This window comes from Diuraphis noxia, unplaced genomic scaffold (genome assembly GCF_037042655.1).
Source record: "Diuraphis noxia isolate RWA-SAM2 unplaced genomic scaffold, SU_Dnox_SAM2 contig0004, whole genome shotgun sequence".
In the NCBI taxonomy this organism is placed as follows: domain Eukaryota; kingdom Metazoa; phylum Arthropoda; class Insecta; order Hemiptera; family Aphididae; genus Diuraphis; species Diuraphis noxia.
This window is the reverse complement of record NW_028301714.1, coordinates 29,336,700-29,361,222: the sequence shown is the minus strand read 5'-3', so window position 1 is coordinate 29,361,222 and position 24,523 is coordinate 29,336,700. Positions and strand designations below refer to the sequence as shown.

The following is a 24,523-nucleotide window of genomic DNA, read 5'->3' as shown; positions in this document are numbered from 1 at the left end:
ACTTAAAAACAGTTTCCTGGTTAATATTGCAGGTTATTAATTATTTTTTCTGTTATTGGTCATCATATAAGACTGATATCTCAGTGTATAAAAAATGTCATTGCTTACAGTTATATATTATTATAAGTTTATTTTTTAAATCTTATGAAAATTATTTTCACCAAATGTCTATTTTATCATTTCCTAAACATGATATGAAATAATCATGAGAATTTTATTCTGTCCCTTACAGGTAATCAACGTTATTTTAATTTTCATTTGAAGTATAACATTTGAAACAAAAATAAAATTGTAAATGCCACTGAAATTAAACATAAACTTATGTTTGATTATAAGAATTAGTTAAGTTACTGAAACAAATTATTACAATTTTGAATATTTATTAAAAAAAACTACGATACAATTTATTGGAAAATATGAACTAATGTTACGTAACATAATCATTATTAAATTAATCAATTTTAAAGCGGATAAAAGGTGCAAACTATTTTAAAGATATTATCAACATATGATTTCTCCTTAACCAAAGAATACCTATATTAATCAAAACAAATTCATACTTTAGGGTATCAAATTTGGACCATTTTTCTCCGTATACTATATCGTCAATGGTGATGTGACTTAATCAAAATGTTAGTTTTGTTAAATTTATATATTTAATTGTGTATATTTGTAACCAAACAACCATGATATCTTAGTAGGCTGCTGTGAAATGTACCTATATGTCAACATTTTATCAACCTACTAGTTAGTGAATTTTCTAAATTAATTCAGTTAATTTGAAATATAGTAGGTGATGGACTGAATCAAAATTATAGTTTTACAAATCAATGATTGTGGTTAAAATTAATTAGACAATGATTTTAAATAATAGTTAACAAATAAATATATTTCAGTTTGATAGTAGAAGATACAATCAGATACAGATAAATACATAAAATATAATCGGATAGAGTCCTAAACCACTAAAATGTAAAATAATAAAGAACAACATAATACAAAATTTCACGCTTACTGATTCTAAATGTTAAATTTTCAATTATTTTATCAATAAGTTTGATGATATTGTATGTCAGAAACACTTGATAATAAAAATTAAAAATTAAAAAGGTGCAACTTCCAAAGTTGCACTGAAATCACTGACTTGTGACTAAAAAGCAATCAACTGTTTTCTCAAATGTATTACATATTGATGTCGAATTTTCATATTTAAATAATGCATAATATATTATTTGGTAACTTTTAACTTATAAAGTTATAAGTTATAACATAATGTTCTAAACGTTGTCTTATCATTGACTAAGGTTATTTTTTTTCATTAACATGTCCACCATTTAGCTATTAAATATACTACATGTAATACAAATGTGTTATTTAAAGCTAATCTTGCACTCCAGATAATAGTGGCAAGCTATTCCAAAAGGAATACTCGTCAAAGTAGGGTTTCTCAGATATAATTGGCTTACTTGAATTAATTAAAACAAATTCGTATTTCTCGGTAGTGAATTTTGGGAATAGTTTTTCTTCATCTGTGCCATCGATGGTGAGATAACTAAACAATATTTAAAATTTTTAGCTCTCTGTTTACTCAGAAATCAATAAACAAGAACAAACATACTCTGTTGTAGCAAAATTGGTCCATATGCTCACCATAAGATTTGACACATCAAGATCCTCTCCCTGTAAGTCTGACCGACCGGCTGTATAAAATAAGCTTGTTACCTCATCAGTGTGCGTTACTCCTAATTTTTTTGGATATGGATATGGTCCGTACAATGAATTGTAAGAAAACATATTTGTATAATTATACACGTAATAATAAACTGGTTGTGATAGCTTGATGGCCATTTGAAAGATACCGTGTAAAAATAGACCACCGGTAATCATCTTGAAGCGTTTAAAATGAATATATTTAATAAAACTTTGTATCAACAACTAGTAATAATTATAGCAAGGCTGTTGTTTATATAAGCAATATATTATTATACACAACTGTATTACATCCAATACTTACTTTTACAGCACTCAAAGGCTGATCTAACTTCCCGTTAGAGAAGTACCGTTTATAAATTTTTTCACCAATTAATGGAATATCTGAATAATTTGCAGTATATCTATACTGTATAAACGATGACGTATAATGATTGAAATCTTCTAAAAACTCTGTGTATACTAGATCAGTCGCATTGTACATCCCTTCAAAATATACAAATAAAGGCTAAACATTTTTTTTCTTAGTGGAGTATAAAAAACTATCAACAATTTAGAATAATTTAATCTAAAACAAAAAACAATAATAACTTGCACTAATTTGATGATAAAATTTAAAAATTAAATGGTTAAATTTCAACGTGATTATCAACAAGTTACCTATTCTCAACATTTTAGAATTAAATATAATCATTACTCACGAGATGCATAAATACCACCTTCTCCGGTGTTCATTCCCATTAATACTGGAACTTTTGTAATTTGTTTTAAGTGAAGTAAAGGATAATCGCACAAAAATGATTCTTTTGAACAATTACATTTTTCAACAACAGGCATCATATTTCTAAGCGGGTAATTTCTCCATTCCTGTAAAAATAAATAGTTATATTGAGCATATGTACAAAATTTCACTGAATTGTGTACATTTTTTAAGATTTGTGACACATGATAAGTTAAAATAAATATTTGATTGTCTAAATTAAATTTCATAAGTAAAAGCTACTTGAAAGTGGACCACAGCCATTTTTCTCTAGAAAAGTAATCTATTCATTGGTCGTCTATAATTGTCCCCAAAAATATAATATAAAAAAACAACCATTTTCTTCAACCACGTTCTTTGCCGTTAATTATAAAAATAATCATTAGCTTCTCAGTTAATTATTTGTAAACTTATAATGCACGTATAATTTTTTTACTGGCCATAAATACATCTGTATGAACAATGGTAATTTAAATGAAAACGATTTAAGATATTAAACGTTCAAAACGATTTATTCTTAAACGACTAATATTGTTATATTATATAACAAAAAAAATTAAATTAGAACATAAAATATTAAATTATAACTTTAAGTATATTTATTTAGTATAACCTTATTAACACAATTTTTCTACTTTTGAAATAGAAAAATTATACTTAAAAATAGAAAAAATATACTTACGAATAAATTCTTATATACATTCACCAATACTTTTGCAGGGACTTCTTTTAAACATTTAATCATTTGTTTTGGCTCTTCAGGGCATCCAACTATAGTTGAAATAGCAGAAGCTCTTCGTTTTGCCCAACCTGGTGGAGTTACGCCCCAAAGATTTAACGGTGTTGCACTTTCCATGATTGCTTTGTGAAACAACCCTTTAACATAGTATATAATGATTGACGTACACATTTATATATAGGTACATAATTGTATTTTGATATTTTAAGATATTTATTTACCTTTACTCATTGGTGATAACAAATGTAAACCAACACTAGCACTACCAGCACTTTGTCCAAATAAAGTAACTTTTTTTGGGTCTCCGCCAAATTTATCAATATTTTGTTGGACCCATTTTAGTGCTAAAACTTGATCTTTCATACCATAATTACCTGGTAAATCATCGTTTTCAGTACTTAAAAAACCTAAAAATATTAACTACAAATGTATTAAAAATATAATACTTAAATAGATAATATACCGAGAATTCCAAGTCTATAATTAAATGTAACTATTACAATATCCTTATCCAACAAATAATGAGGACCATTTGAACTTAAACCTCCTGAACCTGCGAAATATCCTCCACCGGGAATTCGAATCATAACTGGAAGTAATTCTGATTCATTGTTTTTTGGTATCTAAAAATATCATAAATTATAATATAATATTGACCAAATTTTTATTTTTCAATAACTAAATCAATATATTATTATTTTCAACTAAGAGATTAGGTGCTTATTGTTGAGAAGAGATTTATTTATTAAAATTAAAACTGTAATGTATTTTGTATTATTTGATTACCTACTTTTGGAGTGTACACATTGACATATAGACAGTCTTCTGCACCGACAAGGATATCCATTTTCTGATAATGAAATAAATTCTTCTGAATACACGCTTGTGGCTCAGTAGTAGCATTTAAAATGCCTATCCACGGATCTGCTGGTACTGGATCCTAGTAACAATAATCTTAATTACATTTTAAGGAATTTAGAGTAGGCAAGTTTCAATTTTTTAACGACCATTAGTGTATTTTAGATGTAGATTGAATGTATAACCCCAAGTGACTGTCGTCTATAAATACAATATTTTAAGTATAAAGCATTATGTTTGCCTGCCTCAATAAAACAAGGCTTGGAACTGTGCAAAATATTATTTAAAATACCTGTTAGCTTAAAAATATAGTTTTGATTTCAAATATAAGCTTAGTACTATAGTCAGTGATATTAATTTAATTACAGGTCTAGATAATGGTTTTGATTGTAAATCATGTTTCAACCTTGGACGACTCAAGATACTTGGTTTGAAAGAGAGCAAAGTCATAATTTTTAGGAAAACTTTCGATATCACTTGTGTGTTTTTTTTTTTTAGCTATATATATTGTCTTAGAAATAGAGTGATGGGAGATAGTCGCGGCCTCTAGGGCCTTCCGGAACCACTCTAGTTTCAATATAGGTCCATCATTACATGTACGGGTAACCAAGGTTAGGAAAATAAAAAGATTATTACTATTATATTTTTCTAGAAAAAGAATAATTATACTGCTATTAAAAATTATATTAATTAATTTTTAACAAAGTTAAGTTATTTTTTTTTTTTTACTAAATTAACTAGCAAATTGTACAGCTTTAAAATAAAATAGTATAAATTATCACGTTATACTTAAATTACATTTTTGCATACCAACTTAACTTACTGAGCTAAAAATATAAGATAACTTTACTAGCTATACATTAAAATAATTACCTACCTTAAACCTAAGATCTCCTGTAGGTGATTTAGCATAAGGTATTCCCTGAAAAGCTTTGAATTCTCGTCCATTTCTTGATCTCAAACTACTACCAGTCAATTCACCTTGATCTAATTCTATCACCTCATCCGCTCCAAATACAAAACCAAAAAGCAACATAAAAATAATGAATATTTCCATACTTAACTGAAATTAAAAAATGTATATTTGCAAAACATTAGTATTTTATTATACAGCAGAGAATCTTTGTTCAAAAAAATAATGTAACGTTACTGTTTAAGCAAAATATTCATTCAAATGTTTGTTTAAAACAGAAACAACACTTATCAATTATTATTAAAACTTGAACCATTGTCCTATATGTCCATCAATTCAAGTAAAAGTGTTTAAAAAAAATGTTTAACAAATTAATTCATAGTTTAAAAACCCGTTTAGTATTAAATAATATTCATTATCTTGTATAGGCAAGTATAAATTTATCTTACTAAATAAGTGTCTAATAAGTAACATAAATATTAAATAGCTGAATATTTCACTGAAATTAAAAAATATTAATTAAACGTTTAATAAATACTAATATCGACCAAATGCAAAACGAAATTACTTTTAAAATAATATTTTTGATAAAAGATTCAAATGACATTTTTTTAACACTACAATCATCATTTTATGATACATTTCTTAATAAAACTTAAGTCCTTGAAAGCATATTAAATTATGTTAGTGGTCAAATTCTTGCTTTAAAATATTTAAGCCTTTAACGGATAAAATAAAATAATTTATTTTATAAAAAAAAATTAGTGGTTAATAATTATAAATAGGTATTATGCTGTTAAAAAATGTATATAAATATTACAAACTTTTTGATTATGTTTTAACAGGTATTTGGTTTAGCATATATCAAATAAAAATAGCAGGTAACTATAATGTGAAATTTACTACCAGCAATTTTGGCGGTATCAACGTAAATGAAAAAAAAAATACAATAAGAATTGATATGCTAATTGAAAATCCTATCTACCTGTCTAATTATATTTAATTGACACCTGTAATCTTCGAGCTATTAGCATATATCACTCTCTAAGCACATAGCCGATTCAAACGCTATCTTAGTAATTAACATTATTTAAAGAAATAATATTTACAATAAACACAATACATGATTATAATATACTTTAAAATTTACATATGCGCTCGATTATAGTTGGTTAATGTACAAGTGATCAGAAATTCGCTTTATATAATTTGCAGTACAATATACTATTATAATAATCCTCACCAATGATTATGTGACACAGATTAGTATGATTTGGAAAAATTATCAAAATAATTGATAAATCGAAATGAATGATATTATTTGATAATTAAGTTCAAGTATTTATAAACAATAATTCAAAATAATATAATCAGGTGTTATTATACATGTATCTAATAAATAAAAACCATATATTTTAATTATTATTTGATAGGTTAGGTAGTAATAAAAGTGCATTATATTTAAAAGAAACAAATAATAAGTGTTACAATATGTATAATAATTGTTTCAGAAATAGTTATAATCATCTATGTATAAGTATATTCTTTACTTCTGGTTCACTTTTTTATATGATACATAGTATATACTATATAGCTGCTAACAATGATTATTAATGTGGAATATTTACTTAAATAATTAAATAGGTATAATATTAAATCAATTAAATATTTAGATATTGTTCCTAAAACATATTCTGGGATTTTTTCTCTCGACATTTATTATTTATATTAGAAGGTTATTTTTTCAATCATAAAGTTTAACTAACAAAAAAGTTATAAGGGTATTCGAGTATTTGAAAAAAGAAGAATATAGCTATTTACTCAGTATCCCATATGAGTTTTATACTCATTAATATTAATTATTTAATAATTATTACTTATTATTAAGGCTCAGATTTTAAAGCATAATAAATAACAAAAAAGTATAAAAATTTTAAAAAAGCAAAAAAAAAAACATGACTAAAAATTAACATTTATTAGTTACTAGCTGAACCAGTGTACTTCGTAGCCCGTTAAAAATTCTATCTCTTTTATGGTCCATATAGTTCATATTGTGTGTTAAATTCATTTCATGTGATGATGCTATCAGTATATTTTTATACATAATGATAGATAGTGGTTAAAATATATTATAATGTTACAACGATATTCAATTCCGTATATCATTATGTAATTTTCTTCGTTTTTTCAATATAATGTTGACAATTTAAATATTCAATTCAATGATATTTAGGCATAACACTTTCTAACTTACCATATCTTCTGCCCATATGTCTAATAAAATTCAGTACCAAATTTTTTCACAATCGGTCCAGCTGTTTAAGAATGTATATAGGACTAACAGATAAATATTTACAGAGTGTATCAAATAGAACTGACTAAAAAAAAAAAAAAATTATGCTAATTAAACGTACAACAAAAATTGTGAAAATTATATATTTAATAACTAATTTAAGAAATATAACTCATTTCAAAAATAATATTGAAAATAATATTTGAAAGAAGTTATAATGCTCCAAAGTAATTTATGCAAAAAAATATTGATATTTTAAAAAATTCTAAAAAATAAACTAATTGATTTAGATAAATATTTTTACCATCAAAATATTTCTTTTAATTCAATTTACAAATTGGGTATTTTGAATTTTTCCAACAAAAATTTAATCAAATTTAAATTTTTTTATTTTTACTGTTAAAAAAATGAAATTTTTTTTATATTGTACGTGTAGCACAAGGGTCTCTTAATAATCAAAAAAAAATATTAAAAAAATATTAATTAGAACAAAAGTTATTCTAAAAGTCAGTTCTATCTGTTACACCCTGTATATAACCATCACTAATAACACAGAACAATAATAACCGTCACTAAAGCAACCATTTATAAATAAACAAAAATGTCCATCCTAAAAATAAGTTCAGCTGCTCTCGAGAGCCCTTGTTTGTTTAAATGGTTGCCTTTGACTACCAAAACATATTAATATTATTTATTTTATTTTTTACTGGGCAGATGGCGCCACTTTAATTTCATCACACCCTCATCATATTTCTCCAACCCGATAACTTTCTCAAATTTTTCATCCGTAAGAACCTTCTCCTGGCAATTAGGACCCAAACAAAAAAAGAGTGAGCGAAATCGGTTCAGCCGTTCTCAATTGATGAATTGTTATACATTTTTGTCTCCATTTTTATATATATAGATAATTTTATAAAACTGAATGAAAAAAAAATTAAAGTTAAAAAAACAATTTACTATTAAGTATTAGCAAGATTTTCAGTAGCGAAACTTACTCTATATATTGTCCGATAAGATGTTTTTATACATAGAAAACGAACGCTCTGCATCCACTGAAGTAATCAGTGCATAGATCATGCAAGAGGTTTTGTTTAAACCAAACTCATGATAATTTCGTTTGATGAAACGCCACATAGTATAGTATTTATGCCCAGTAATTGTTTCCAGCATTTGTTTTTCAAAAGAACACGATTTAGTTTACCCGTTATTGCAGTTGCAATATCTCCATTAGATATAAATATACTATATTATAAATTATTATTGCATGTTTTCACATTTCTTATTAATTAAATTAACATTTTTGTTTGGAATCAGAATGACGTGAAACGAATTTATACATAAAAATTATATGTTTATCTTATAAATATATAAAGAAACATTTGCTTTAAAATCCGAACCCAGCTATTTTTATACATATATTACATATTTACAATTATATTAGCTTAATTAAATTAGTTGTTTGAATAAATTTGATGACTATCATGTTCTGGTCCGGGTTAGGTCCAAGTATTGTGTCCAAGGTTTGGGTCATGTTGAGGTTGTGTCGAACTTGGTCATATAGTAGGCATTCCGTCATTATGTGTTGCACAGTGAGATGACAACCGCATGCTTGGCATATAGGGTGATCTTCTTTTGCCATAAGGAATCCTTGGGTAAGTCTGGTGTGGCCTATTCTTAGCCGATTTAAGATAATCTCTTCTTTTCGTGATAGATTTGGGGTTTCCCATGTAAATTTTGTGTTTTTTTATCCCATTTGGTTTAGTAGTCATACTATTTTAAAAGAGATGCCATTTTTTACGAAGGAGTAAATTGATGTGGGATTTAAAGTCGTCGTAGGGAAAAACTACTTATTATTATATTTTTATTCATTCATAGAATTACAACTGAATTAAACTATACTCTAATAATTTTTTTGATAACTATAATTTAGTATAGTTATGAACCATAAGGTAAACAAATATATATATACCTACATAATATTATATTGTTGGATTTCATCATCGATTAAAGTATTAATGTATATAGGTAAGTGCTAACTGCAATTCATTTTAATGTGTATTCACGTCATACGTTTATTTAAAACAGTAAGACAACTTTATTAAATTACTGTGTTAGCTTTGAAAAAATGTGTAATTTTTAATTTTATAAAAAAAATAGTAAATCGTTCTTAAGTAAGTTATGTTACTAATATTTTCTAATTATCTTGCAACTTTTAAAAATTAAAAAAAGAGAAAAACTACTTTTGACTTAAAACGTTAAAACTTAACTTTTATTTCTCTATATTAATTCAGGAAGTTAAAAAAACTCCTGTTGACTTTCCCAGCTTTGGAATATACATTAGTTAATTATTTTGCATTTTAGTTGCTTTCGTTTGAGATCCTATGATTTTGAAAGTCCTCGTAAAGGTGATCTGTATAGTATAGGTATTAGGTTCTATATTTATATGTGGACTAGTCAATTATTTTTTTCGATTTTCAATTAGAATATATACATTTAAGGGATTAAGGGCATACATAAAATCCTTTGTTTTAAACCTATAATAATTATTTCCAGGTAGGTATGTTTAAAAGATTCCTGCTTAGAAAATTTTTGGTAGAACTTAATTAAATTATAAATCCAATTTTTGTTTTTTTCATTTTGATATTTAAGTTATTTTTAAGATTATACACAAATTATACAATGAGTCTATAAATAATTATTAAATGTTGATTGATATAAATAAACTGTATGGAACCCCGGGCTACAGCCACCAAAGCTCCCCTTTAAGTAGAGTTTTGATGTTTAAAAGTCAATAGATAAAAAATATTGTCTAAAATACAAATCAATAAATATATGTATAACTGCATAATATTTCAAAATATTAAAATCCGAGTATTTATTTAAATTATACAGTAATGATATTATAAAACCAATCAGGTTGAACATTTTTTTTATTTAATCAATTTGCTTGATTAAATTAAGGAATTTAAAATCAAAACATATGATTCGTGTGAAGATAAGTGGCTTTTTATCGACCTTGAGTAAAATACTAGATAAATATAAATATATCGTTAAATTGCGTCAACCACAGTCGTGTAATACACTAACACTTCAGTAATACTCGCATAAAACCGTAATTAGGCTTAATTACTCCAATACATTAAGTTATAAGTTTATTTTATTAATTAGGTAATGATATGATAATAGTTTTCTACTGAAGTAAATGTGCATATTTATTGATCAATCTTTCGAACTTTGTTTTTTCTCATCACGCATTAAATAAAAACAAATTGTTCATAGTCTGTTCTTATAAAAACTCTATCATATGGATATTATATTATATAGACATATAGCCTAGGTATAGTTAAAATTATTTTAAATAATACTTGTTAATTTGTTGTATAAAATTATATCCCTTGTTAGTTGGATTTATTTTACATTTTACCCCACAGAATAAACATAACATAATAATAATTTATAAAAGTTATCACTTTTTTTATGAATTTATATAAAATGTAGGTATTACACTCAATGTGTATCGTGTATGAATTTGTATTTGATTGTTTTTAAATCAAAGTTCATTTTTCAAAATCTCTCCGGACTTTTTAAATGCTGATAATAATGTTAAACCTTTCCAAAATTTGTACTCTTCTATGTATGGCTTTTTGTATATGATAGGTTTACTTGAATTAATCAACAAATATTTCATACTTTTAGAATCCATCGGCCATTCTTTTCCATTGTTAGTTCCGTCAATCGTGGTTTTGCTAATTAATATCATAATAAAATCATTTTAGATTCTGAACGGAGTGATGAATGTATTGATTTTACAATGATGTGTTTTTTTGTGTGTGTGTGTGTGTCTGTGTACAGCATAACTAGTCGAAATAATGCTTCAATTTCAAACTTTGGGGTGGTTCCCGACGGAAAAGTGAATATCCTTGGTGCATTATAGAGGTCAAAAGTAAACATTTTCCAACAGTTTTCAAAAAAATCGAGAAAAACAAATAAAAGTGACAGGAAAACAAGATTTTTTACGCAAAACCAGTTTTCGACCAAATCAATATTTTTATATGGTTGTAATTCAAAAACTATCACTGTAATTACTTGAAATTTTCACCAACTGTTTATGTTAGTGTTATCTATATACAGTTTAATTTTCAAAAATGTTTGACATTTTTGAGTTATTTATAGACTAATGCAATTTTTGATTCTTATGATTTTGAAGTGTCGCGACCACTGAAATTTTCAATTTTTTTTCGAAGTGTCGGTAAAAAGATTTTGGATGACCAAAAAAACTTGAAAATTTAATACAAGTTCCTTATGAGTTGTTCTTATTGTAGCTAAAAAAAATTAAAAATCGTTGGTCATAATTTTTTTTTAAAAGCATTTATAGTTCAATTTTTTACAAAATCTGTCGAAAACAAGTTTGCAAGTAATTTTGAAGTTGAAAAATCAAAAAAAAATTTGTGTTTATAACTAAGGATTAAAATACAACAATGAGTTTTTCTTCAAGTAGCTATAGAGAAAACTCGAAGCATCATTATAGGAAAAATTTTAAGTGCGTTTGAATTTTAGATTTTTACGAAATAGCGTAACGATAACGATTCATCCTAAAACGATTTTAAACAATTGTTATTATTCAAAAAGTATAAGTCGCAGATACTTGGCATTTTCTTTACATGATTTAATTTTCAAAATATTCTGAATTTTTTGAGGTATTTATAGACAACTGAAATTTTCAATTTTTCTGAAAATTTTTTATTGAAATGTTAATAAAATTAGCTTCAAATAGGTATAGCTATAAAGAAAATTTGAAGCGTTATTATAAGAAAAATGTTTTGAGCGTTTGAGTTTTAAATTTTTATGAAATCGGGTAACGATAACGATTTATCCTCAAACCAGGTATGTGTGTACAGGGTGATTGATTTATCAAACAACACTAATTTTTTCAAAAAATATTGTTTTTTTTCAAATTTTTTTTTTCAAAACTAGATTTTTTACACTCTTCTTGAATTGTATATTTTTTTATATCTTTCACCCTTATATTTATTAGGTAATACACTATCAACTTTTGATTTTCAAATGGTAACCTATACTTAAAATTTCATAAATTAATAGGTAAAGCTATTTTTTTATTAATTATTACGTTAAAATTTTGAATTTAGCGCTAGTAGTTTATGAGTTATAGGTATTTAAAGTTTAGATTGGCGGAGGATTGACGGGGTTACCCCGCAAAATATTTGTCCATTACTCCGCTTGTCTAAACTTAAAATATTATAACTCATAAACTACTTGTCCTAAATTCGATTTTTATGAATCAAAATACTTAGAAAAATATTCTGCTTTGGATTATAAAATTAAAAAACTATATGTTGTCATTCAAAAAAGTAAAAAACTTAAAAAATGATATGGATAAAAAATATTTGAAAATATAATTTTTTAATAAAAGCGTTGGTTTTTTAACAACTTGAAACTATGTAAAAAAATATTTTGAAAAAAGTCAATACTTTTTAAAATGATGAGTGTTGTTTGATAAAAGAATCACCCTGTATAGTATATCTATGATAATAATATAAGGTATTATGAATTATGATAACTACATGCAATGTTTTTGGAAAAATTGATTAACCATGCCTTATGCAAAATGCGTCCTAATTGAAAAATAAAATATTTGTTTCAAAATAGAATATATGACAATATTTAATTATAATATATCCTAGACTGACAAATCATCCCCGTTCAGAATCGTTTTTCGTATACAATGATACCTATCATTACATTCAAATTTAACCTACCCTAGTCAGAGGTCCACCCCACCCCCTAATGTACAGCAGAGCGGTACCCACTTACCCGTTTTTTTTAACGGTGTTAATTATTAATAATAATCATTACGTACTCAGTGATAGTAAAATTAGTCCATGTTTCGATTATAAGTTTAGATACATTAAGATCATCCTCTTTTAATTTGGCCTAAATAAGATAAGAAAAAAAAGTCGTATCGTACATAAGTGCCAAAATCCAAGGTACCCGTGACCAACTTATTAAATTTATATTGATATATATATATTATTTCATTATTTACTATTTCCATTTTTTTTTTATAAAATCGCAACTGATTTATTAAATTCATATTTATTTGCATTAATATAATACTACGTTTCAACAATTTATTATTGACATTTTTTTTATGAAATAGCAACCAATGTATTAAATTTATATTGATTTGCATGTATTTTATAATTCAATAATTTATTATTGATCATTTCTTAATTTAATATAATTTTTTATAAGATAGAAATTTTTAAATAACTTCTTATATAAAATATTATTTTTGGCGGAAATGACACGTCATTTTTGCATCTTTGGCGCTTATGTCATAATAGCCTTGTCACCATGCGTTACTCTTAATTTGGTGGGACATGGTCCTAAGTATGAATTAAATGATATTTTTTATTGCATGTTCATAGATATAATAATACACCGGTGATGATAGTTTGATGACCATATCAAATATTTCTTGTAAAAAATTCAGTTATGATATAATTATTTTTATTTCTAACTCTGAATGACAGTTTAACTTGATTAGATTACGGGTATAAGATAAATAATTCTGATATATCACATGCAGTACCAGTTCCAGAATTTTTTTTATATTTTTAGTCTTCAGAGTCGATCAAATATTAGGGTCCCATCTGATTCCTGTTCACTATCTGCTTATTCCATCATTCAGGAAGTAAGTTTGGTATATTAAGGGTTAAATTCAGGGTTTTTAAATCTGCTGATGCCATTGGAACTGAATTTTCTTTTTCTTTTTTCTCCTAATCATTTTTCGTAACCTGTCATTATTTTGAAGGTTTCCCTTTAAGATGATGTCGTCCCTTTTGATTTTATGTAATTTATTTATTAAATAAAAGTCTTCGACTAAAATAAATTAAAACATTTATTATAAAATGTGTTGATCATTTTTATTGTCTTCGCATACATTACAATAACTATTCATGAATTCATCATCTGTCCTTATAATGAACCATTTGATATAGATATTAAATGATTATGATTATCTTAAATAATAACTTTTATATACACAATTATATACCCAGCCTTTAGGATTTTTAAACATTTTTATCCCATAAAATAAACTATTGATAATTCAGAATAAGATATCACATTTTTATGAAATTATACACATTTTATTAACATCAATATTTTTTGTGTATGAATTATAACTTGTGTAATATGATTGTTTTCAAATCAAAGTTCAGTTTTTAAAATCTCTCCTGATTTTTTAAATGCAGATAATAATGGTAAACCTTTCCAAAATTCGTACTCTTCTATAAATGGCTTCTTAGATATGATAGGTTTACTTGAATTGATCAACAAATATTTCGTACTTTTAGAATCCATCAACGGCCATTCTTTTCCATTGTTAGTTCCGTCAATCGTAATTTTACTGAATATCATTAAAAAACATTATTTTTTACTTATTTTAATTATTAACAGAATCATTACGTACTCAGTAATAGCAAAATTAGTCCATATTTCGATCATGAGTTTAGATACATTAAGATCCTCCTCTTTTAATTCATCCTGGCCCTTAGTAAAGAATAGACTTATCATTTCGTCACCATGCGTTACTCCTAAATCGGCGGAGCATGGCCCGAAGTATGAATTAAATGTCATTTTATTTGTATGATCATAAACATAATAATACACCGGAGATGATAGTTTGATTGCCATATCAAATATGCCTTGTAGAAAAATTCCACCGCTAACCATCTGAGAAAAAAACATAAAATGGAGTATACCATATTGAGTACTTAGTGCATTTTTCTATAACATGATATTACGTGTACTAAATTTAAATTTAATTTATTATTACGTAATTCGGTCAACTAACTTTAACAGTATCTAAACGATTGTCCATATTTCCTTCAGTAAAGTAACGATTGTATATCTTTTTACTAACTATGGGAAGATCGGACATCTTAGTGGTGTATTTATAAATAAGTAACGACGAAATATAATGATCAAAATTATTCTTCAATTCAAGGTCAACTTCACAGTTTTTATTATAAACACCTATTAAAAAAATAAAAAGTTATATATTTTCATTATTTTTTATGGCATTTCCAAAATAATATAAATTATTCATAATCATACCAATAAAAAAATTAATTGAAGTATAACAATGTGCGTACAAACTACAAACAACTAATATTTTAATTTAATAAACGAATGAATGATTTAAATTGTGTAATAAAAAGGTTTTATTACTTAGTTTAAAGTCAGGATAAGAGCCTGTAAAACCTAATACATATTTTAATCTAAATTTCATTTTATTTTATTTCTTGTGTTTACATTGACTTATTCATTGAATACTAATTTATAACAAAAAAATGTGCAGAGTTCTTCCTTAAAAGGTTAAAACACGTCATGTCACATAAAATTGATTTATTTTCATGAGCATATTTTTTTATTTTTTTTTTTTTACATGAAATATGCATAATAATTTTAAAAAACTAATTACTTATTTATATATATTTGTATATTGTACTTATTATTAATTATTAAATATTAACGTAAAAAAGAATAACTCACGAGCAGCAAAAAGACCACCTTCTCCTGAATTCATTCCCATTAAAATTGGAACATTGCTTTCTTGTTTAAAGTCGAGTAATGGATATTTACATAAAAACCCTGTTTTATTTTTACAGTTTTCAACGACAGGCATAAACGTAATTGCCGGGAACACTTTCCATTCCTATAAGAATATCATGTATTTGTATAAAGCTTATTTTACACAAATGACATTCCTATACTTCAATATTTATGTATGTAGGTAATAGTTAACTAAACAATCGATTATATTATTATAGTATACCTAATTTTGATATAATTAGTGTATAACATTTGAAGATTATATTCATTCATTTTTTCTTATTGTATAAAATCAAAACAATAAATACCAATATGGATTTGTAGACTTAAAAAAAAAAAGTTATACATATGTAAACACTTACAAAAAAATTGTAGTGAAGATTCACTAATAACTCTGCGGGCATATTCCTCAGGCATTTAGCCAACTGTTCTGAGTCTTCGGGACAACCAGAAATGGTGGCTAATGATAAGGCTCTGCGTTTAGCCAACCCTGGTGGAGATACACCCCATCGACACAAAGGAGTCCCACTTTCCAGAATTGCTTTATGAAATAATCCTAAAAACACATTATGTGAGCAGCAGCTATAGTACCTACCCATATAAAATTTCGAATATGTGACCAAGTTATGCGTTTACCTTTGCTCAGTGGTGATAATAAATGTAAGCCAACACTGACTCCTCCAGCACTTTCACCAAATATTGTTATTTTATTCGGATCTCCGCCAAACTTTTCAATATTACTTTTGACCCATTTCAGTGCTAAAACTTGGTCTTTCATACCATAATTTCCCGGTAAAATATCGTCTTCGGTACTCAAAAACCCTAAGTATAAAAATATAATAGTTGTATTGCTATTCTTTATATCAAATATAATTCATAATAATAGAAGTAGGTAAGTACCTACTATAAGTCATCTAACCCTAAAGTATTTCAATAATTTACCTAGAGGTCCAACTCTGTAGTTAAAAGAAGCAACAACGACATCCTTGTCCAGCAAATAGTGTGGTCCATACAAACTCAGACCTCCATGTCCTGAGCTAAAACCCCCACCTGGTATCCAAACCATAACCGGTAGCAACTCATTTTGATCTTTTTTATTGATCTATAGATTATAATATAACGAAATAAAATTTTGATTTTTACATTTTGTCTAATTTTTAGTAAACTTTAAAAAAATCATATATTAGATCTTGGCAATATTATTAAAACAATTTTTTTCAATTAACCCAATTACCTTAGGGGTATATACATTAATAAATAAACAGTCCTCAGCACCTAAAAGTTCATTATATGATTGATACATGAACAAATTCTTTTGAATACACATAGGTTTTTCTTTGGTTGCATCTAAAATACCATTCCACGAATTGGCTTCTTCTGGATCCTATAAAAAAACCACACTTATTACTTATAAGTAATAGGCAACAACTAAATTACAATTAGTTTTAATATCTACAATGAAAACTCAAAACAAATTTAAAATTTTAGATGTATGATTTAAATACATGTAATCTAAGATCTCCAATCGGTGATTTTGCATAAGGAATTCCCTGAAACGCTTTAAATTCCCGTCCATTTCTTGACTTTAAAATGCTGCCTTTTATCTTTCCTTGGCTCAAATCCAATATATTATCCGTACCATATACGAATCCGATAAATAGCATAAGAACACCAAATATTTCCATTGTAATTATTAATTTACATAAAATTAATAAAAAAATACAAAATCAAATAAAGCTGCAAAATAAATAGGAGTTATTTTTACTTCTATCCTAATATAAAGTCAATAGCTAGTAATCTATTTTATTATTTAAACACGGTATAAATAAAATAGTAAATTCTCAATTTTGACTCATACAAAAATGTGAATAAAAAATTTACCTCATAGGAAAACCACTCATATATGTCCAGATACTAAATAAAATAATTAATATGTACCGAAGTCACGGAGAAGATTATAGACACTATTAATGTCTATAAACGTCTACTGCAAAGTGTTTGAAATTATAAACAGCTTATATATAAGTATAAAATATACATTTTAAGATGACAATGTCAAACATATTTGCCCTGCAAAACAGTTAATTATAATAGTATTTTAATTATTATTCATGAATTGCATTTTGACCTTCGTATTTCATATTTTTGGTCTCTGCATTTTGGCTATGATAATATTATTGTTGAATAAGTTAGTCTGTAATTATGAATAATGAAAATATTAGTAGTGCAAATAACTTTTCAAAGAGGAAGCTCAAGAACAATTGAATGGATAATCTTAAATTATAATAAACAGAAAACATTATATTCATTCCATTATAATAAATGTTGACTACCTAACTAGAAATAATTTGATAAAAATAATTAAGTTTTTGGATTTATTTCTCAAACCAAAACAATGTTACATAACTATACGTGTCAGTTGATTTTTTTACACGAGTTCTCTCACATTTTTTGTATGATAATTAGCTTAACTATTTGCATTGTTTTGGAATTATAATAATAATTACAAATAAATTATTTTAATATTTTAATAGTTCAACAGTAAAAATATAGATATTAACAAGATATTTTTTCAATGTTTAATTGGACTAATAATAGATTTAATTTTAGATTCTAAATTACTGTAGATACATGCAATTTTCATTGGACTGGCATTTTCAATTCTTGATACAATTTTCAAAATACGAGTATTTCAAAAAATTTTAAGTTATTTATAGACATTTAAAATTTTCTGTTTTTAGTTTTTTATTCTATAATACAATTTTATTCATTGTGTCAAAAAACTTGAAAATGTAATACATGGTTCCATAAGTTAATATAATAGCAGTTAGAAAATATTAAAAATACATAGACACGTTTTTTTTATTACAATTTAAAGTTCAAATTTTAACAAAATGTATTTAATTGAAAATGTGTAAGTTCTCTAGTTGTTAAAAATGTATGAAACGCTTAACTTTTATAGCTATAAAATTTAAAAGTAATACCATTCATCACAGTAACCTAATGTACAGCAGAGTGACATCCACTTACCAGCGTTTTATTATTATTTCTAACAAAAGAATAGTGCATTGAATTGAAATCACATATATCCTCAAATAATTAAATTAAAGTTTAAATAATTAATAAATAGTATTAAAGATATATGTTTTTTGTACAAAAGTAATAAAATTAATTAATTTAAATTAAGAAAATCACATAATAATTCACAAAAAAAGTTAATTTTAACTTTTACATAATTATAAAATACAAATGTACTAATATTAATTTATTACAAAACAACACTAAATTCGATATAATTACAACTCATTTTTAATTTGATCTGGTGGAAACCTATTTTTAGAAATTGCTTTCTCGAAATTAGAAAGGAGAGGCAAACTATTCCAAAAAGTATACTTTTCTTCAAATGGATTTTGTATGATATCTGGATTATCTGAATGTATGTGAAGTATTAATGGCCTCTGTGAATTAAACATTGGCCAAGGTGGACCATTTACTGTCCCATCAATGGTAAGTGATCTGAAATATTGTTTAACATAATGTAATTAATATATTAGGCAATTTTATATTTATATTATTTGTTAAAAGTAACATATTATTTTATATTGAAACACATTCAATATTAATATATTTTGATCTGAAAAACCATTGTCAATAAACAAGTTAGGGTAATATCATTATTTTCTAAACACTTTTTATATATATATATACAAATATGAATAATAACAAGTGCGTAAACTATGAAATATTCAATAGGTACACCGCCATTATGTACATCCTTAACTGAATCATTTTCGAACTAAACCTAGAACATTTTTTTTATTTAACTGAATAATTTTTAATAATTATAAGCTTTAGAACAAAATTGTAGCTGACATAAAAAACTAAATAAGATCATTTAAAAAAAAAAGAAAATTTAATTGCATGTACAATTTAAAAGGTAGTTGTTTCTAATAATTTTGTGTATTTTAATTTGACTTTTTAAATGTATCCATACTAACTCTGCTGTTGCGAATTTCGTCCAAACATCAACCATAAGCTTTGAAACAGCAGTGTCTTTCAAATTAATTTTTTTAGGATTTATAGAGTCCGATTTGAATAGACTAGTCAACTCGTCGCCGTGAGTGATTCCTAACTTTTTATTACATTTACCATATAAAGTATTATAAGAAAATTCGTTTTGGTAATCGTATAAATAAAAATACACCGGTGACACCAACTTAAGAGCCATGTCAAATATGCCATGAAGATAACGACCATCGGTAATCATCTAAAACATCAATATATTTAATTTTGAAAACTTATTCAATAAAGAACAAACTCAAAAGTCTTATAAATATTACTTCAACAGTTTTTAAATGCGAATGATCTCCGATTTTTCCAATTGGAAAATATTTCTTGAGTACTTTTTCACCAATTTCATCCAAATCGTTTGTGAAATGCTGATGTGACAGTATTATCGATAATAAACGATTAAAATCCGTATACAATTCTGGGTATCGAAGAGACGTGTCGTTGTATAAAGCTAGAACAAATATGTATTGTTACTTTAGATAAGATTGTAAATCAAACAAATCCCACACATAATTGACAATTTTTTTTTTACGATGGTAACTCATCACTTTTTAAAAATGCTGCCACTGACAATATTCAATTTCTGGGCACCAATTTATAACAACTTACAAGAAACTATCATTCCGCCTTCAGCTGAGTTTAGTCCGATAATGGCCGGGACGAATGACTCTTGTCTGAACTCCTTTAACTGATGACGGCAGAGAAACGCTTCTTTGCCCGAGCCACACTGCTCCACTACCGGCGAAAACAATACAGTAGGAAACGAGTGCCATTCCTATATTATATTATATGTCGAAGAAAATATAATTACTTAAAGCCGAGTTATATTTACTAACAATTTCGGTAGGTTTAATAATATAAAGTTATTAATTTTCAAATGATTTTTTTTTTTATGAAAAACCAAACGTAATTAAATTTTCTTACTCGAAGTTTATCATAAACGTCACTGAAAAAACTTTCCGGCAATGTCTTGAGACATCTCAATATATATTTAGAAGATGAGTTTCCATCACATCCAGCTAAACGCAAAATGATTTTACTTCGACCACGCGCTATACCCGGTAGAGACGTACTCCAACGACATAATGGAGTGCCACTTTGAAGAATGGCTTTGTGGAATAGACCTTTACTCATCTGTGATAACATGTGATAACCGGTACTAGCTCCACCAGAGCTCCCGCCGAAAATCGTCACTTTTCCGGGATCACCGCCAAATTTAACAATGTTTTCTTGGACCCACCGCAATGCCTCAACTTGATCTTTCATTCCATAGTTGCCGGGTATAACATCGTCTTCGGAACTCAAAAAACCTATTGCGGATAAATTTATAGTATATTCATACCATTATATAATTATAGGTTATAATTAATATTATTACTGTTATAATTTATAACAGTAATAATATTAAAATAATACTATATACCATCATATACATATACTAATAAACGAATGTAACTAACTAACTTATACAATTATATGTAACTCACCTAATACGCCTAGTCTAAAATTAACCGAGACCAAGACTACATTTGAATCCATAAAATAATCCGGACCGAACATATCCGGATTACTGTGTCCCAAATAAAACGCACCTCCGTGAATCCAAAACATAACAGGAAAATCGCCATCAGTACTTGGTGTGTATACATTTAAATACAAACAATCTTCACTGCTATTAACTTCAGATTTTTGGACACAAGCATTTGAATTTTTAGTGGCATCTAATATACCATCCCATGGATCGACTGGTTCTGGAGCCTACGATATTGTAATATATATTACATTGGTACCGTAATATTATAACGATTAATGGGCGAGGTACCCACCTCAAATCGAAGTTCTCCAACAGGTGGTTTTGCATACGGTATACCAGTGAATGAATAATAAGGCCGTTCATTTCTAGATTTTAAAATTCGACCATTTAAAATTCCTTTAGTAATTTTTACTTCTACTTTGCAAAATGCCGGACTCAAAAATAATATTATCAAGGCGTACAAAAGCTTTTCTCGCACCTTTGTGTTAAATAAAAACATCTCAATGAATATTCAAATATTTTTATTGTATATTGAAAATAACCATGTATAGTGCAATGCACATACCTAATATATATTGTATTATTTTTAAACGGTCACAATGTCATTTTATACCTATATGGCCATATCGAGTATTCAACGAGGATTTAAAAGAATATAAAATAAAATATTAATCAGTTTCAATAAATGCAGAATATATATCATAGACCTTAAAAAAATGGACCCAAATGCCTGTATATATTTTACTCCTTAAAATATAGTGATAACTAAAAGAGAGACAGGGACCAATATTTCTAGAGAAATAATGTACAACTTAAAACTTTCTATAGGTACGCATTAATATAGAGAGATAGAGAGTAGAAGTTTAATAACAAAGATTACAACATTTTTAGAAAGAGAACATATACCTACACAATTATGCACTCTTTAGGTTCCGAAACACTGTAGTACGCAGGATTTTTCAATAGGGCCCCGGGATTAATAACTTTTAGTTGTCTCAACTCACAATATTAGCTTTGACAAATAAATTAAGTGTTTCTATAGTTCAAACTAATAAAAAAATATAAATATATAATATAATATTAAGAAATACCTACACAAAAAAATATATTTATATAATAAAAATAATTGGCAATAAAGAAGAATTTTATTTTTATTTTGTCCCATCTATATGATAATTTCAGACGTTCAAGTGAACTATTTGAAAATATTTGTTCAACATAAATTTCTGTTAATTGTTCTTTTTTTTATTTATATTGATTATAACTAATTCATATATGTATATACGGCTAATTCGATTATTGTATATACGTCCTTTCTTACTAGTTTACTATGTACGTGCGATTTGATAAATATAAAACAACAACAATATACTCGTAATCATAAAACGAGAAAGTGGAGGCTTTAACTCGTTACCCTCTCCACCCTGCCCACATTCACAGGTATTGACTATCACTCCCTCAACAATCTGTAGCAAGGAGACACTCAGCAGTCCATATATTATATTAATATAATGTCTTTAATTGATAAAGATGTAGAATATACTTGTAAATTTTTTTGATTGGTTTAAAAAAGTTTTTTTCTAGATTACAATGTTTGATGCATTTTCAATACGGTCAATTTGAATAATCATGTCTCTTTTTACTCAATTTAAATACTTATAAGTTATAAATATGTAAACATTATAATAGTATAATAGTTCAAAAATATGTATTTATAAATTTATTTAATACAATATTTGTTAATGTAATTGTTTCATTAAACAATATTATTGGATAAGGTACTTAGTATTTTAATTTATTGATTTAAATTTCAAATTTATGGAAAATGGGTTAAATTATTTATTACATAAGCATCTACAAAAGGCAATAAAAAATATTATTTTTTCTTAAATTCGAGCAAAAATCTTTTTGATGAAAACAAAATATTGATTTTTCAATATACCATCCCTTTAACTATCTAAAAATATTACAAACTCAGATGTAGATTATAATTATTTTTAGTCATCATTAATTTATTTTTAAAGTAACATATATAATTTTACCTGATTTAATGTCCACGTTCTCGAGAAATACATTATAGTCGGCTACGTATAAAAATGTAACTAACTAAACATCATTATATTATAATGAATATTAATTAACTATACTCTGTTCAACGAGAGAACACGTTGGTTCTAAACATTCCCCCTGCGTCACGCTACCATAGTACCATCGACACCATGGTTTGGTCTATGGCAAAATGCCGCGTGGGGATAAGAAGAAGAACATATTTTCGTTGGCTCATGATATGTTCTTTCGCTGAACAGGATATAGAGAAAATTACTTATGTATTTTGAATAAACTTTACTTGTACAATACAATTTTTAATGTAAAATAAACAGTTAGGCAGAATAGAAAGGTGAAATCATGTCATATTGTGTCAAATATTGTATGAGCATAATGACCATATTATACTTAAAATTTAAATTTATTTATTTTAATTTAAACTATCGTTTTTTATATACATACGTCATACATATATAACAAAAACACTTAAATTCAAAATAATAAACTACTTTTTATTGTTATGCGTATATAGGAAATGCCAAAATGAGAAATGTGAGTAAAATTAAGTTAACATAAAATAGTAGGTAAATTGTGTGAATATGTGTAGTAATCAATAAAAAATATTCTAAATAATTTTTCAATACATTGCATTTTATTATTGTATAAATGGACATGTACTTATAACTTATATAACTACTAAGCTACCTATAAATGCATATTATAAAGAGTAAAAAAATCTAATAATCTAATCTTTATAATTATAGTATGTAGATTACATATTATTATGTAAACATATACTTCAAACAAGGTCAACAGTTCTCGATTAGGTGAAAATGATATACAATATGTTAAAATACTGATATTGTTTTCAAATTATTTCAATACCCAAGTTGTAACAAAACTATGAATTATGAAGCATTATAAAATATAATTATGCATATAACACATTAGATATTCCT

The 24,523-nt window shown here is 26.1% G+C and overlaps 3 protein-coding genes across 9 annotated transcripts; all 3 read right to left on the bottom strand.

Annotated features, from left to right (window-relative positions):
* Nucleotides 1-861: 861 nt before the first annotated feature.
* LOC107163714 (esterase FE4-like) lies at nucleotides 862-6,104 on the bottom strand. Of its 6 annotated transcripts, none has more exons than XM_089226244.1 (10): nucleotides 5,966-6,104; nucleotides 4,945-5,130; nucleotides 4,000-4,149; nucleotides 3,673-3,832; nucleotides 3,431-3,616; nucleotides 3,153-3,346; nucleotides 2,412-2,577; nucleotides 2,015-2,196; nucleotides 1,619-1,935; nucleotides 862-1,552 (listed from the first exon to the last, which is right to left on the bottom strand). In XM_089226244.1, the coding sequence occupies exons 2-10, from the start codon at nucleotides 5,122-5,124 to the stop codon at nucleotides 1,381-1,383; spliced, it is 1,707 nt and encodes a 568-aa protein (XP_089082370.1). In that variant the 5' UTR covers nucleotides 5,125-5,130; nucleotides 5,966-6,104; the 3' UTR covers nucleotides 862-1,380. The 6 variants fall into 6 exon arrangements, with proteins under 6 accessions (XP_089082370.1, XP_015366742.2, XP_015366745.2 ...); XM_015511256.2 differs by lacking the exon at nucleotides 5,966-6,104 and adding an exon at nucleotides 5,805-5,957; XM_015511259.2 differs by lacking the exon at nucleotides 5,966-6,104 and adding an exon at nucleotides 5,805-5,957 and having other exon boundaries at nucleotides 1,619-1,887.
* An 8,073-nt stretch (nucleotides 6,105-14,177) lies between these two features.
* Nucleotides 14,178-17,940, bottom strand: LOC107163695 (juvenile hormone esterase-like). Of its 2 annotated transcripts, XM_089226205.1 has the most exons (10): nucleotides 17,795-17,940; nucleotides 17,419-17,650; nucleotides 17,148-17,297; nucleotides 16,856-17,015; nucleotides 16,550-16,735; nucleotides 16,276-16,469; nucleotides 15,854-16,016; nucleotides 15,153-15,334; nucleotides 14,769-15,031; nucleotides 14,178-14,705 (listed from the first exon to the last, which is right to left on the bottom strand). In XM_089226205.1, the coding sequence occupies exons 2-10, from the start codon at nucleotides 17,596-17,598 to the stop codon at nucleotides 14,507-14,509; spliced, it is 1,677 nt and encodes a 558-aa protein (XP_089082331.1). In that variant the 5' UTR covers nucleotides 17,599-17,650; nucleotides 17,795-17,940; the 3' UTR covers nucleotides 14,178-14,506. The 2 variants fall into 2 exon arrangements, with proteins under 2 accessions (XP_089082331.1, XP_089082332.1); XM_089226206.1 differs by lacking the exon at nucleotides 17,419-17,650 and having other exon boundaries at nucleotides 17,795-17,918.
* A 333-nt stretch (nucleotides 17,941-18,273) lies between these two features.
* On the bottom strand, nucleotides 18,274-24,017 carry LOC149055931 (juvenile hormone esterase-like). Its single transcript, XM_089226204.1, has 8 exons — nucleotides 23,561-24,017; nucleotides 21,811-21,996; nucleotides 21,472-21,742; nucleotides 20,909-21,294; nucleotides 20,594-20,759; nucleotides 20,254-20,435; nucleotides 19,912-20,180; nucleotides 18,274-19,429 (listed from the first exon to the last, which is right to left on the bottom strand). Exons 1-8 carry the CDS (start codon nucleotides 23,591-23,593, stop codon nucleotides 19,210-19,212), a joined length of 1,713 nt encoding a protein of 570 aa, XP_089082330.1. The 5' UTR covers nucleotides 23,594-24,017; the 3' UTR covers nucleotides 18,274-19,209.
* Between the last annotated feature and the right edge of the window lie 506 nt (nucleotides 24,018-24,523).